Genomic DNA, 17183 nt, shown 5'->3' on the forward strand with positions numbered 1-17183 from the left:
ACATACTTTGGACATGTTGTGAGGAGAGACTGGTCCTTAGAGAGGGACATCATGCTTGGGAGGGTGGAGGAACAGCGCAGGAGAAGAAGGCCCTCTATGAGGTGGATTGATTCAGTGACTGGGATAATTGGGATGGGAGTGTCAGAGACAGTGCGACTGGCACAGGACAAAGCGGAGTTTAGGGCTGTTGTACATAGGTTCACTATGAGTCGCAGGCGACTCGACGGCACATAACAACAACAACAAACAACAGGTTTCCTATGCTTAACTAAATCTTCGATCATTTAGTCAAAAACACTGCAATGCTTGATCTTAAGGTAAAAAAAGCAAAATCATACTCTTTCTCATTATAATCTCTCCCAAGATATTTATTAAGCGGCACTTTTGCAATTGCCCGTTTAAATATTATTAGCCAAGTGGCCAAAATTGGGAGCCACATCTTTGAGAACTGGTCATTTCGTGAGGCTCTGTATGCTCAGGTGTGAATTAGTTCCCTGTTCCACCAGCCCCAGAGAGGGAGTACCAATAACAGCACCAGACATCAGCAAGTAACTAGAACTGTGAGCTGCACTGTTGAGAGGTTATTGGTTCCCTAAGACTTTATCTGCTGAAGGAAAAGGGGACACACAACTCCGAACATTAGCAAGTAGCTAGAACAGGGAGCTGCCTTGCTGAGAAGTTGGCAGTTCCCTGAGCCTTTGCTCTCTATGATGAAGTGACACAGTGACTGTAACAACAGGCTCAAGCATATCAGGTTATCAGAATGGCACAAGGCAGGGCAAGGCTCAGAAACAGGGTCTCTAGCAGTCATATGGCTCCTAAAAACAACAAGTTCTTAATTGTTGACTCTATGGCTCCTAAAAACAACAAGAACAAGCAACAGTGGCAGGATACGAGGGATTGCCATAGCTGGGTATGCAATGAGTTTCTGTTATAGGTGGTGGAATCATTAGAAAAAAGAACAGTGGTATGGTTGCACAATGTGATCAAAGTAACCAGTGAATTACATATGCAGAAATTAATTTTCCTTAAAAACTAAACTCCTGAAATATGTAAACTATATCCAAATTTTATTTAAGCAATCTGAATCAATATTCTATTTGACCTTCAGGGATATCGGCAGTGTACTAGAGAAAAAATAGGTCACTTATAAAATTCCTGAGGCAAGAATTGAGTACTGCTGCTTTTCTCCATCACTGCCAGTAAGGTTGTTCCTGTATCTTCCAAGTGTGTAAAAACATGGAAATATTCTAAAATGCAAATCTGTTTATATCACTTTCACATAATTCCTCTTTACCTTTTAGGATAAAATCTTAAACTTCTACCATTATAAGTAAGATCATTCACAAATGGTCTATTATTCTCCGGGAGAGAGGAGATTAATCATAGAGTTGTACAATTTGATGAGTGGGGGTGAGGGAAATTGGAAGAATCTGTTCTTGAAAACAATGTGTTCAAATTTTGTAAATAAACTAGTATAAAACAAAAAAATAAAAGAAAAGTAATCTGCCTCCAGTTTAGAAGCACTGCTGGTCCCATTCTACTCAAACATTTCTATCTTCTATATCTCTTTTAAAACAGTTCCATCCATAACGATTCCCTGCCTGGCTTAGCACTGTAGGACTCAGTTCCCCTCCTTTTCACCCTCTCTTCTACTCAAGAGAAATGTTTCTCTTTTTTTGCTCTCACATAATGTGAGACACATACCAGATATAAAAACTCAAATTGACATAGCAATTCTAAAAACATTACTTCAGAACTCAAAAAAAGTTAATTCCTGTCAAGTTTGAACAACTCATAGCTGAACCTTCATCTGGTTTTCAGAGGTGTTAAACTGCATATGAGGAGAATGCCTGTCTTTCATCTGTGGAACAAAAGGTAAATTTGAGCTGCCAAGAGACCTCACCTTTGGGTGATCAGCACACTCCCTACCACCAGAGCTCTCTACTCTTTCTCAATATTCCAAACAGACTATGGATTCCTGGATACAAAGTAGCTGCTATGTCTAATACAACGTATGGTATTCTGTAACTATTTATTGGAAGTAGGAGTGAAACAAGGAAGTATGAAGGCAGTTTCAAACAAAATTATGACAAAATGAAGACCTGCATATGGACATCCGTTCAAATGCACTTTCTCCAAGTCACTAACTTGTAGCTTATCCTTCAGCTGCTCCCAAACCCTTTAATGTTTTTTGTTTCAGTTTTACACACATATATCCCATTATACTTAGATATTTCAGACTATGATCAGCTGTTCTTAACTTTGTAGGGAGCTCTGTAGTATACTTGGTAGGTAGTTGTGCTGCAAAACCAAAAGGTGGCCCACTGAATCCACCAGCTGCTCTGCTGGACCAAGATGGGCATTCTCCTCCCTTGTGATGAACAGGCTCTGAAAAACTGCGGGAGGGTCAGCTAGGATTCAACACAAATGAACAATAAGCAATTATCATATTTACTTTTAATTCATTTTTATAACCAATTACCAAATCTCATGTTTGTGTTTTTTAACCAATTCACAAAGTTATTCCAAATAAGAATATTGAAAATTTATAATTAAATTTAAAAAAGAAATAATTTACCCTAGAATGAATTTGGATTCAAACATTTAAAATGAAATTATTATTGTTATGCTAATTTAGTTAACTAAATCTAAATAAGCAATTGTTTATCTTTAAAATAGAAAAAAATCAATCCAACTTTCAGCACTAAAGTATTCAAAAGAAAAGCATTATATTTAAATATCCTAGAAACTACAATTAGTTGTTACTTATAAACATTGTATGTAGGACATTCCAGTGGCCTAGCGGGTAGGCAGGAGAATTGTGAACTCAAAGGCGGAATCTCTCTGGTGATTCATATCCACCAGTAGCTCCAAGTTAGAAAGATAAGCAATCTCATCCCATATGACTTACGGCCTCTAAAGGTCCCCTGGTAGATCCCTTATGAGTGGGTTCCAACATAATGGCAGTGGGTTTTTTTAGTCTTGGCTTTGTAATTCATACCTATCTACACAAATATATTCCAACTTTTTTCCACAAACCACTCCCATGGCCCAGGGCTGGCCATTCTGTGCATGTCTGTTAAATAAATCTAAAGCTGAAGGAGAAATGTTGCGATAATAAAGCTAACATTTACTGACATTGAGCATTTAGAGGAAACCATTCTAGTAATTCAGTACAATCTAGACTTCTTGTATACTATCAAGTGACAATCAACTCATAGCTGATCCTGCAGGAGGTTTTCAGAAGCAGTAAGCTGCACGGGAGAAGAATGGCCATCTTTCTCTAATGATGCAGATGATGGATCCAAACCACATACCTGTGCATTTGCACTATTATCGATAAGCCACCCGAGCTCCCTATAATCTACAGTGCCATTGTTGTTAGGTGCTGTCGAATTCAGTATGATTCACAGTGACCATATGAACAAAAGACATGAACCTGGTCCTATCCTGGGTCATTTGCGCCATCTCTGATACACTCGAGCCCATTGCTGCATTAACTGTGTCAATCCCCCTGACTGAGGTTCTTTTCCTCATTTGCAATCGCTCCACTCTTCCAAATATGTATCATATCCCTCCCCAAGCAATAGCACTGACTAGCAACATGCCCAAAGTATGTAAGATAATGCTCTATCATCTTTGTCTCCAAGAAGGACACTGGCTACACCTTCTCCAAGACAAGTACGTTTGTTCTTTTGGCAGTTCATGGGATATTCAGTACCCTTCTACAACTCCATGTCTCATAGACATCAAGTCTTCCTCTGGCATCCTTATTCACTGCCTAGCTCTCAAAGGCATAGCAAGTGACTGAAAAGAACATGGCCTCAATCAGGCACAACAGAGAGATCAAATCTAGATTAGTATGGCTAATTTATAAAAAAATCATAAATAATTGTATTAAAATCCCCTTCAATAATTTTTTTTAAATCCCCTTCAATAATTAATGAACTGTATGTTGGGTTGATAAATATCTGATACAGAACTTAAAGAGTAAAACTGTTTCGGTTAGGATGAGGTTTTTTTAAAGAGTTTTATGGGGGAGCTCTGGTGGCCTAGAGGTAAGGAACTGCAACTACAATCCCAGAGGCACACGGATGGAATTCACCAGATGCTCTGCCGAGGAAGGAGGGACAATCTCCTCCTGTACCAGTCAGATATGATTTGACGGTACACTCACACAAAAACAATAAAATAAAATTAAAAAAAAAAGAGTTTGATGCAAGGGTAGACAACAGAGAAATTCTCACAAACCTAGAAAATGATAATAGTAGAAGATGTATGTAACTCAAATAGTTAACTGAAATGAAAAGTGCTTCCACTAAGTAAATAAATTATAAACATCTCTCACCTGTTGCATATGTCTACTAGCTCGTTTCTGAGGCTGATAGATGAGCCATGTGTACAAGATTGGGTCAATATTGACCGCTAGTCCTTGTATACTACAAAGAAGTACAGCACCTAAAAAGAAACCACAGAAATTTTTAAATTGCTGTAATTCTTTATAAAAATGAAACAACCAAACAAACCTCATGGTACTATTCCACACACAATAGGACAGCTATGACTAAAAGAGAAAATAAAAATTCTCAATCAGAATAGAGAAATTTTAAGTATCATATAATTAATAATATCAAATAATAAAACCATTTTGGAAATCAATTTGAAAGTTCCTCTAAAAGTATAAAATAAAGTTACCACACAAAGTTTTTTAAGTTAAAGACAGGAGGTAAAGTAAGTGAAAAGAAACTAATATAAAATGAACTGAGAAAGAGAAACAGAAAGGAAGATTAAACACTTAAAAACAAGAATCCATGAAACAGGATAAAGTAGTCTAACTAAAGGGCATTTTACTTCTTTTATTGAGTGTTAAAAATGTTCACTTATTTATATCCATTTAGACTTTACAATTAGTTCATCCAAGGTACCATTATAATTTTTCAGTTACTACCTCAATGGAAGTCCAATTGCTGAAATTTAGAAATTTAAGTTGTATACCTTTAAAATTAAGCATACATGCTTCTTATAAAGAATATACATGACAGCCAAATCCTATGCAGTATCAAGTTATATTAATGAGAAATTTTTTGGAGTATTTAAAAGAAAATGTTAATTATAACTGAGGTGAAATTAACAAAGATAATGAGTTTCCTGTTTAGCAACTTAAATAAATTGTTCTATGACATTAGCTAGTCAGCATCTGGAAATTTCCCTTCTGTTTGCTTGATTTCCACCGACTATTTCCCTTTACCTTCTTTCCTTATTATCTTTGATTTTGCATTAATGACAACCATTTTATTTCATGTAGCTGATTGATTACACGTTGCTTTTTGGTGATAACTTTTTATTACTCTATAATTTGCTAATAAAGATACAGCAAATTACATACAGGCTAACACAGAAAATAATAAAAACTGACAATGTAGGTATAGAAAATGATATTGCTAACTAAAAGGGGCACCTTCCTGTGATTCAAATTCACTAGCAACTTTTCAAGAGAAGGATTAAAAAACTACTCTTGGGCAACTAACAGCCTCCTGAATCTCAACTGGAGAATCAGATAAGAGTTTTTTCCTACTTAACAACAGTACATTTTTTATTATTTGGTTGAAAGGTGACATTCCAAGAGTGGTTTTAGTTCAAAAACCAAAGTTATTTTAGAGTGATAGCCTTGGGGTTTTTTTCAGTCTGCATCTATCCAGTATGAGGAGTATTTTAAAGAAACTGAATTTTCTTTCTTTTTTTTTTTTTTAAACATTTCTCTTACACTCTAGTTCAGCCCTCCTATCATGTCTGTGGCCAGTGGTGGGAGGCAGATACCATGTAGCTCCTCCAGTCTCAGATTAGAAGAGACCATGAATTATGTGGGTTATTAGCGCTGTGTACTAGTTTCTTCTTTGATTCTTTGATATCCTTCATTCTCTTTTGCTTCATATGAATAAGAGACAGTAGTGGTACCCAAGATGACAGCTCAACAATCTTATAGACCCCCAGACATTATTGTCACAAATTAAGACACAAAGTTAAGCAGTAAGTTAACTCTATAAACTATTATGCCAGTTGAGTAAGTTACCATGAGAGATTACAGTTCTAAGTCTTAATACAAGAAATAAACCTTGCAAAATGTTTGAACGTGTGTATTAGGTTTCTTCATGAGCTTTTTTATTATGTACTGATATGCATACAGAACACTCAAATATGCACACAGATTCACCAATGTTAGTATGCCTGACTTAATGCTCGCCTACTCATATACGCACACATTTCTAGCTGTTAACAGCACAAACGGGTTTTTTTAGTTGTTATCCCTGCTGCATTTCACCTGGAACTAAAGAATGCAAGAGAAACCAAACACATACTAATTAGCATATAAATTTAGGTGCCTAAAACTTACTGTCTTCATTTTTTTTCCTTTTTATTCATTGTTGCGCAATTCCCTCTATTAAGCAGGTCAAAAATCTTGACTAAATAAAGCAAACAACTCAGAAAGAAAATTTTCAAATATTCTAAGAAAGTCAAAGGAAATTACAAAATTGAAATGAAAAAGATGAGAAATAAATTATACCATTTAATTTCTTTCAAGTTACCCTTAAATAGTGGCAAGAGAGAAGAACCAATTTTTCAAAAAAGAAATGAAGCAGTAGGAAAGAAAAGAGAAAGACAATGGTCTGATGAAATAATCAGAGAATGAAAAATGACAGAACAGAGATAAGTTGTTAACCACTGGCATGTTTATCCACATTTATTAACAGATTTGGTATAGATTAACTAGAGTTTTATGTATGTGCGTATGGTTGTTTGTTATTTAACGAGCAGATAAACACTAATTAATTGCTATTTAATTAAGAATTAGGAGGAAACATGGTTACTTGACAGATGGTTACTATGCAGCTAACCTAAAGGTCAGTAGTTCAAACCCATTAGCCACCTCATGGGAGAATGAGGTGGCAACTGGCTTCTCTAAACTTTCAAATGTTTGTGTCTAAAAATACTTTTATGTGGGTATGGTTTTAAGTTAGCATTTGCAAAAATCTTTTGACTGAGTTAATGTTTTCTTATCCAATTTGAGAATTTATCTTTATTTTCTCAGCTGACTTTCTTCCCTCTGGTGGCATTCCAATTAGAAATAAACATCATATTCTTATATTGCTTAACAAAAATTCTGTAACTCTGTGTATTTTGCTCAAACTATTCTCTCCTCCACCCCTTAAAAAATGAGTAATTCCAGTAGGAACTCTGGTGGTGCTACTAACCCAAAGACAGTATCTCTCTGGAGCTCTCTCTCAGCAGCTCCATGCAAGAAAGATGAGAATCTCTTCCTGTGGAATTTACAACCTTGGACACAGTGGAGGGTCATTTATGAGTTGGTTCTGACTTCATGGCAATAAGTAAGCTTTAAGTTTCACATAATCTTTCATCTCAAATCTAAAATATCCTTTTAGGGATATATAACACAATTTCATTTCCATTATTTATACTCTACATTTTCCATTTTTAAAAAACTTAACTATCTCTCTGTGTTGTTGTTAGATTTTCTCATGTCCATCCCAGCTCCTAGCAACCCTATACACAACAGAAAAAACATTCCTGGTCCTATGCTATCCTCACAAGTATTGTTTTAGCCCATTGTTACTGTTATTGTGACAATTAATCTAGTGAAGCTCTTCCTCTTTTTCCCTGGGTCTTTACGTTACCAAGCATAATTTCCTCTCAGGAAACTGGTTCTTCCAGAGAACAATTCCAAAGTACATGAGACCAACTGCAACATTCCTTGTTTGTATGTAATATTCTAGCTGTGCTTTTTCCAAGACAGATCTTTTCTTTCTTTGGCATCCTGTCATTTACTTCATTTTCTTTGCAAGCATCATAATTCAAAGGCATCAATTATTTTTTGGTATTCCTTAGTCATTATCCAGCTTTCAAATACATGTAAAGGAAGTGAAAATAATAAGGTATATTCAGGCACTTTGGTCTTCAAAATGATCTATTTCAACATTTTGAAGGAAGCTTTTGCACTATAAAAAGAGCAAAGGTGGAATTGAGACGGCCCTATGTGACTTATTCTAACTCTACAAGAGGGACCTGCTCCTATCATTATCTATAGTACAAAACCAATTCCCATACACCTACCTATCTCTACTCATTCATTTCTGTACCAATCTTACTGCTCTACTGGGTCTGAAATGTATTTCAATGGCTACACATATTTTACAGAACCATACGACTGTAGGGTTTACTGGGGAGGTTAACAGGTTATAAATCAAGTTAGCAGCCGGATCTAATCCTTGAGTCGAGGCAGCTTCTTAAACATGATCACATGTCCTCTGAACTTCAGCTTTAGGTCAGTGTTACAAAGTTCCTTTAGTCCTGCCAGTTATGGTGCCTTCCTTCATTTCTCTAGTAAGCTTGAATGAAGGTTTCTAGCTCTGGTTCTGCGGGTCAGCAATTCCAAGATCAGTTCTGCCTCACATCATGTGGTTGTAAAGGTTTATTGTTCAAAATGGCATAGATTAGAGAATGCTTCTAGTCTTACATATATATTTGTCAAAACATCTCAACTGAAATCCTATGAATTCCTGAAGTCTTGTTTTCCACAAATATTTTCAGAATAGTTTGCATTTCTTCCTTCAACATCATATAATCATGTTCTACCTCCTGAAATGACTGGATACCAACCACTTACTTACAGTATACTGATGCTGTGTATTACTTTCATTTTCTCTTGATGTTTCCAACGTCAATCTTAATCTTTTGCCTATGATGTTTCATGTACCGTCCAGTCAAATCTAACTTATAACTGACCTGCCAGCGATTTTGCAAAGACCGTCATGAAAACAGGAGGAGCCTGCCTATCTTTCTCCTACAAAGCAACTAGTAAATTCAAACTGCATGTTGCTGGGTTCTAAATGCAACTTCTTTACGCATTAGACGTCCTCAATATTCCAACTCCATGCTTGATTCCCAACATGTTCAGTTTTTTGAGTTTGAGAAATTCTAAGAGTATGTTTCCTTTTAGTTTTTAATGCCAGGTTTTTACATACCTCATTATCATACTGTGGTTTATTTCTAAACACTTTCAAGATCTTTTAACTTTCTCAACTTCAGAGTCTCAATTAAGACCTTTTTTTGGGTCTTTTCCTTTTTGCTATCTTTTTAATGATGTCTTTCTTTCTCCATATATGTTGTTGTTGTTGTTGTTGTTGTTGACTGTTTCGAGTTGCGCACGAATCATTGCGACTCTATGAACAAAAGGTCTGAAATCCCCTTTACAACTATCGATATTTATCGAAGTTCATGGAGTTTCTGGAGGCATGTTGTTTAGGAAGTGGATGCCACCCCTGCTTCCAATTGGGGAATCACTTAGACTTCGGACACTAGTGTTCACTGGTAATATTCAGATAAGATACACTCAAGTTGGTATTGTGGCACTTATAGACTTGTTTATATTTTGTTCAGCTGCAACTTCTTAAGCTATGAAGCTCATCAATTACGCAATCAAAATTACTGATAACTAGAATGTTAAAATTGGACATAAAAATCAAAGAAAGGTAACTGGAAAATGTGGCCCTGGAGATATAGAAATGATGCTGGAAACCACATGATAAACTTTTGCAAGAACAATGATATTCATTTCAAATACCTTCTTTCAACAACATAAATGTTAAGTATACACCTGAACCCTTCCAGCTGAAATAAGCAAGAATTAAATCTACTATATCTACAGAAGAAGATATTGGAGAAGCTAAATATCAACAGAATAAGGCCAGAGCCCAATTGTTGAACAGCTCATTTATAACTCAGATGCAAGTTCAAAATTAAACTGATCAACATTTTTTCTACATCCATAAAAGCCAAAAGATAACTTTGAATTAATTAATCATTCATTAATATAGCCATTTCTTTCAATTAGTTTAATGTATTATTTTTTCAATTTTGGATCATGTTTATGAAGTCTGTTTCCTAAATCCAGTAATTGGGTACAATCAAAGTAACTGTCAATTGTGTTTTCCTCCCCATCAATCTGGGTGTATTTTCTTATTTCTTTGAATTAATAAGAATTTTAGCTGAAAAGTCTTTTAAATAGTATGCTGCAGGAATATGGGTTATGTTTTGTTCTTCTGAAGATTTTTTTTTTTATCCTATAGAAAATGAATTTGCTTGGGTGGCGGTGATGGTTTCTTTACAGGATATTCCCAGCTGTGGAAGTGCTGGGTCAAATAGTATTTCTATTTGCAACTTTTTGAGAAAGCACCATACAGCCTTCCATAGTGGTTGCACCATTTTACACTCCCATCAACAGTGAATAAGGGTTCCAGTTTCTCCACAACCTGTTAAAGTTTTCTATTCTTACTGGGGTGAGATGATATCTCATACTTGCTTTGATTTCCATCCCTCTTAGAGCTAGGGATTTTGAACATTTCTTCGTGTGCTTGTTGGCCATCCGAATGTCTTTAGTGAAGTGTCTGTTCATATCCTGTGCCCATTTTTCAACTGGATTATTTACCTTTATCTTGTTGTGTTGCTTGAGTATTTTTAAATTCTAGATATAAGTCCCTTGCCATACATTCATTACCAAATATATTTTCCCAGTCTGTGGCTTCCCTTTTTACCCTGTTGGAGAAGTTTTTGGATATGCATAGGGATTTAAGTCTTAGAAGGTCCCATTCACCTAATTTATCCTCTCCTGGCTGTAGATTTTCCAGGATGCTTGGAAGACTGTTTATGTTGTGGATTAGGACTTCTAGAGTTCTTCCAAACTTTTTAAAATGAAGCTTATAGTCCTTGCTTTTAGTCCTAGGTCCATAATCCACTCTGAATTGGTTTTTGTGTATGGAGTGAGGTGTGGCTCTTGCTTGAGTTTTCTGCAGATAGTTTTCCATTTTTGCCAGCACCATTTGTTTAAAAGGCTGTCATTTCCCCACTTACCTGATTTCATCTTGTTGTCAAATATCAGTTGACCACAGGAAGATGGGCTGATTTCTGGATTCTCAATTCTATTCTGTTGACCTATGTGTCTGTCATTGTTTGTTGTGTTTACTTATTTTAATGTTTTGTCTGGCTCCTTAGAGGTCTATTTTGCTCCTATGTGGTTATTTATCAGTCACTGAATTGAAAAGATACACCTAAAGTCAGTTCAGTCAAAACTCCACTCAAATATGCAACAATTTTGTAAGTCTTTTAGGATTTCAAGTATTTCCAAACTCTCTGGGATAGCCTAAGTGCTTGCATAGTTTACCACACAGCCAAGAATGTGTAGGGAGTTTATTATCTCAGTCCTGCAATTACCTCATTTCCAAAATCTCACTGTTGAAAATTTCTGCTTTCTCTGCCAGCTATCCTGAAAAGCCTCCCAACATTTTTAGCAGGTAAAGCTCTGGCAGGTCTTAGCTGCCAGTGCGGAGGGCATGTGAATTCTTCCAGACAAGTCACAACCTCATTGTTGTTTCCAGACACAGTACCGGGTTTCCACAAATAAACACTTCTTAAGTTTTTTCCTGCATTTGGTAATTTTCCAGTGCTTGAAATGGTTGCTTTAAATAAGTTTATCTAGTTTTATACTTATCTTTTGTAGCACAGAATGGGTATACTGCTTATACTACTATAAAACAAGTAGATTCTCATTCAACTATATATTATACTTAAAATTTATCAGCTAATATAGTACTTATTTAATTGCAGATGTAATAATTTTAATTTGTAGGAGGAGAACTGAGGAATGTACTCATATAACTGCCAAGCAAGTTTAGCATGCAATGAACAGGAAATGTGTTTTATAGAAAGAATGGATGATGTGCAATAATTTAAAAGATCATTTATGTGGGTAGGTCACTTAATAGAGCTTATAGTGCAATGTTGTAAAATTGTAACTATAGAAACCTAAAAAAAAAAAGCATATTTGCTAAGTCAAAAATATCCTGTGAGCACATTTGTCCTATATGCTTAATGTTACTCAATGAGATATTATTAAAATAAGTTAACTACTATTAAAACAAGTTAACTAAGTGCTATATAAAATGAACTTTTTTTACCTTCAGAGTACTGTTGCTGTTGTTGTTGTTGACTGCATTCAAGTTGAGCATGACTCATAGCGACCCTATGAGCAAAAGGCCTAAAGCCCCTCTACAACTACTGACATCTATCAAAGTTCATAGAGTTTCTGGAGCCATGCTATTTAGAAAGTGGATGCCACTCATTAATAAGTATCTCAAGAATAATCTAAATATCTAAACTGTGTCACAATGGAATAAATGAGATAACCTGTATTAGTAAGGCATTATAAAAGATGATGGATAGCTTTAGAGCTCAATGCAAACTGGCTGCAATAAAAACATTTCTTCTTTTTCTAAAAGTTAAATCCTCATAGGAGGTCGATGGTGTCTAAGAGCTATCTCCAAAAGGGTTAAATGATATATAAGACAGGCCCTAAAACTTTATGAATGGTACATACACAAACAGTAATTATTAGTTGCTTTTAAAACTCATAATAATGACCAACAGATTTGAACTTTGCCCTATTCTGCAGCATCGTTAAAATCTTTGCCATTCTCAAGCCCAGTGGTCATCACGTTGATTCAGCTCATGAAGGTTCTTCCATTTTGCCATTCTCATTTTCCAGCATGATGTCTATAAGAGCTGATCCTCCTGAAAATCTCCAATCCTGATGACACATTCTTCTTCATAAACTCCAACTTCTCACACTATTTTCTCAGCATACAGATTGAATGGATACGGAGAAAGGATCCAGCTCTGATGCACATCCTTTCTTATTTTAAACCATTCACTGTTCCCTTGTCTATCTGGACAACTGTTTCTATATGCACATATATACATATGTGTGTGTGTGTATATATATATATATATATATTAGACAGACAGACAGATAGATGGACAGATATGGGGTGGGGGGAGAGAGAGAGAGAGAGACAGACAGACAGAGACAGACTCTGACAGATTTCACATGGACCCAATTAAGCACTTGGCATTCCCATTCTGTCTAAATGTTAGCCGTCATTTGTTATGATCCACATAGTCAAACACTGTTGCATAATCAATAAATCACAAATAAAAATTCTACTGGTGTTTTCTGCTTTCAGTGAAAATACATTTGACATCAGCAATGACACATAAATCAAAACACATATATATTAATAAAAGACAACTATAAACTATTAATAGATAAGGAGTTTTTTGTTGGTTGGGTTTTTGATGGTTTTTTAAATTTTGTATTTTTATTTTGTATTAGTTTCCAAACAAAATTTGCAAACATTGTATTTCATGCATTCCTCTATTCACATTCTGTTTCATATGATCATTTCCATACATTGTTTTATAACATTAATCATCCATTGATCCATACCCACCATTATCCCATCTTCTCAGGTCCCCACTTGATCTTTCCTAATTCCTTTACATTCTATGCAGCACACAGGAGCAAAGATATTGAAAAATAAGTACATTTAATGTCATCAAAATAGCTAAGGGCAGAAAATTCTGACACAAGTAGAATTTTTTTTTTATTTTTAAAACAGGAATTTGTATCAACTCAAACTAGTTTTATCATTGCTGACACAATAACAGTGCAAGCAACTGGAAACTGTAAAGTCTGAGTATATCAGAGTAATAACTGGAAAGAAGAAAACTACAGGTCAAAATCCAGTCATGAAAGACATGGAAGAGGCACAGAGAATCTAAGAGTCAGATGCATAAGGCAGACTCCTTTGAGAACTGTGAAGAGGAACACATCCCCAAAGCTGTGCCATCAGCTATCATCTTTGCCATGCACTGTTGAAATCAATGCTGTAATTTAAGAGATCTCCTAGTTATCTTTGCTTTCTAAAAGAGAAATTATGTTTCCAACAAGGTGTTAAGCCGCAAGTCTTCTTGTGCCAGTTATTGTTCTAGTACACCCCTGTCCACTCTGGTGTTGCTTTGTCAGTCATACAAAACCAGTAAGAACTAGCTCAAAGTCCTGTTTTAAACTCCATTTTATAAACTGTGCAATCATATTTAAAAAAAAAAAAATCTTATTATTTCCCAAAAAGGTGAAATCCTTTAAAGCTTTGTATAAATGGCTTAATAAATAGACCTGGAGCCAGAAAGAGAGTATACTGGTGTGCTTCTTTTACATAAAGCACGATCCTAGGTGTTTTAGATGTAAAATCTGCGATTTTCTAAAAACAGTCTTGAATGGAGAGATTAGAAGCCCCATTATAACTAGTTAGAGAAAAACAAGAAGAAAGTTTTCAGGAAGCAAATAATTTAATTAAGGCTACCTAACTGTTTTAATATTAAATAGAGTTGAGAAAGTTCAAAGTGGTTCTTTTTCTTTTTTCTCCCATAGATACATAATAATTAAGAATGACAAAATCTTTTTTAATTTTTTATTTATTTATTTCAGTGAACATCTACAAAGGAATTACAAAATTTTTTTAAAGAATTATAAGAAACATTTATTAGATTGTGCAAATTGCTCTACTATTATCTTTCAGTTGTTTCATAACATAGAAAACAATTTTTAAATAATGATATGTATAATGTATTATTGTGTCCAGATCAGCAATTTTGTTAAAAATGCATTAAAAAGAACAAACTGTATCAATATTTCTTAAAAATATAATTTAATCACAGAATATAATAAAGACTCTAGGCAACTTTCCACGATCACTAATCAGGAATGACTTTATATTTAATTGAATGTTTTTCTTTCTAAACTGTAAATGTAATTTGATCAGCACAATCTTTTCTTATTCTTGATGAATCTAATGTATCAAGATATTTTAGTAGTTTAGTTTTGAAAGGCACAAAGACAAGGAAAAGAAATACTCTTCTCAAGGTATTAAGGAATGTTGCAGAGTGCTGATGAAGATGGGAACTGGAAAGGAGGAGAATAACAACATATTGATATAACAATCACACGTACTTTTAAAGGGCAGGAGTTCTTGTGGCACAGTAGGTAACCTCTTGGCTGCTAACTGACAGGATGGCAATTCAAACTCACCAAAGGCTCCAATGCACTAATTCTACTATCGAAATCCCAGCCAATCATCAGTGGGTTCATAAAACAGAAAACTATTAACTTAAAAAATTATTAGTTGTAAAGTACATACTTTTTAGGCAAAACTTAAACCAATTACTTTTGTCTGGCTATCCGTTCCCATATATATTACCATTTAGGAACTCTATGGGACAATTCTACTCTGTCACAAAGGATTTTAATGAGTCAAAAATCAAATGAAACACACATATAACAACCACGACAATGTAACAAATTCAGGTAAGATATTTAGACAGTAAAAAAATACTGCCTACTATTTTCTGGGGCTCTGCATAAAAGCTATAATTAAAAACAGAGTTTCTGATATTCAAATTACAAATATAAGGTAAAATACAAGAATAAGTTTAAATGTAATATAATCAACAATGGAAGTAATGCATACATAGTAATGTTGCTAAATGGCACAATATCTATTTCAGTGCATAATAACCCCATGTAACAGAGAAACACTTCTAAGATTTTCTGAGCCTCTTTACTTGGAGCAGTATCTGTCTTCCACAGATCTATTAGGTGCATTCTAAAGGTCAACCTTCAGTCTATTAGATGGGTGCCTGCTTAATCTCTGTGCTACCAAGGCTTCTTTTAGACACAGATACATATATACATATACTTATCAATCTAGCTAAAAATATAGACAAGAATAAAAAGAACCTAGAGACCATGGACATCAGAAAAAATGACATGAGAATGAAGAGGTTAATGAATTATCAAAATGCTCAGTCAGGATACCAAAGAATCAAGACCTTTCCCTTCATAAATAGTTTTGGAGGATACTACAAAATTTCAAATATGAAAAAATTATTATGCATACAGCAATAGTTGTTCTTGTTGTTGTTACCAGAGAGAGACCAACTGGCCTAGTGGAACAAAAGCAATGCTACCAAGCCAAAGGTGGGTGACTCTAATCTGCAGCTCTAAGGCCGGTTTTTTGTTAATTTTATACTATTAATTTTAATGAACATTTACAGAGATTTTGGATTTCGATTCATTCATTGTTACATTATTTTCTCTACCCTCCCCCCCCAGTTTGTTCCTCTCTTTTTTCCCCTTGAAAATCTGTTTTAATTGTCCCATTGTCACTGTGCTTGTCAAAGCCAGTTCTGATTGATCTCCTTTGTCAGTTTGTCCTTTGCCATTCCCTATCACTCCTCGCTGAGAGAGACTTCACCCTGATTCATAAGGAAAAGGGGACAGTGTATTCTCTTAGCTACTTCCTGCTGAAAAGGGACGCTTTATGTTTCAGGGTGAAGATCTTCTCTCACTACTTTAAAGGGCCCCTTTGGCAATAGGAAACACGGTAGACTATTGTGGAGAATGATTCTGGAATTTAGATACGCTGTTATCAATTGTGTCTAAGGCCTGTTTTTTGGGTTTTTTTTAATATTTTATTATTTTTATGTGTGTGTACCGTCAAATCAGATCTGACTGGTACAGGAGGAGATTGTCCCTCCTTCCTCAGCAGAGCATCTGGTGGATTTGAACCGTGCGCCTCTGGGACTGCAGTGCAGCTTCTTGCCACCAGGCCACCAGAGCTCCCCTAAGGCCTGTTTTATATCGTTTTTGGTGAAACATTCCTCTAGGTCGTATAGCCCTGCTGTGTCCACTTGCTGTACAGAGATAACTTGTGGTCACTGTGAAGCTGAACACTGTGACACTGATGTGTCAAATGAGATAACGGTTACCCACAGTGGACAGTGTTTGGTGGCATTCCCCAGTTAAAACAAGCTTGGAAGCAGGAGTGGCATCCACTTCCGTAAATAGCTTGCTTCTGGAAACCATATGAACATGGAGAAAGGATGAAAGTCACACACTTTCATCAAGTGTCAAGGACTTTCATTCACAGGGTCACTATAAGTTGCCTAAGACTCAATGGCACTTAATAACAAAAACAACATATAGCAATAGGTATAATAGTTAGTCTCTCCAGGAGACTAAAGGTGTGCCTGATCCAGGCCATAGTCTCCGCAATTACATGCTATGTATCAGAAAGCTGGACAATGACTAGGGATTATAGAAAGATAATAAATGCCTTTGGAGCAGTGGTCCTGGAGAAGAGTGTTGAATATACCATGGACTGCCAGAAGGATGAACAGGTTCAGCCTGAAAGAGGGTGAAACCATTATGCTCC

General features: G+C 35.5%; 1 protein-coding gene across 1 annotated transcript in view; it reads right to left on the reverse strand.

Annotated features, from left to right (window-relative positions):
- The window catches only part of VPS13B (vacuolar protein sorting 13 homolog B (yeast)), a 387771-nt gene that overhangs the window by 86411 nt on the left and 284177 nt on the right, over window positions 1–17183 (reverse strand). Inside the window, exon 19 of the mRNA XM_006900014.1 lies at window positions 4352–4461. Coding sequence (XP_006900076.1) covers window positions 4352–4461 — 110 coding nt within the window. The remainder of the gene's footprint in view (window positions 1–4351; window positions 4462–17183) is intronic.

Source organism: Elephantulus edwardii, unplaced genomic scaffold, assembly GCF_000299155.1.
Source record: "Elephantulus edwardii isolate Elephantulus edwardi_28Jun2011 unplaced genomic scaffold, EleEdw1.0 scaffold00270, whole genome shotgun sequence".
NCBI lineage: Eukaryota > Metazoa > Chordata > Mammalia > Macroscelidea > Macroscelididae > Elephantulus > Elephantulus edwardii.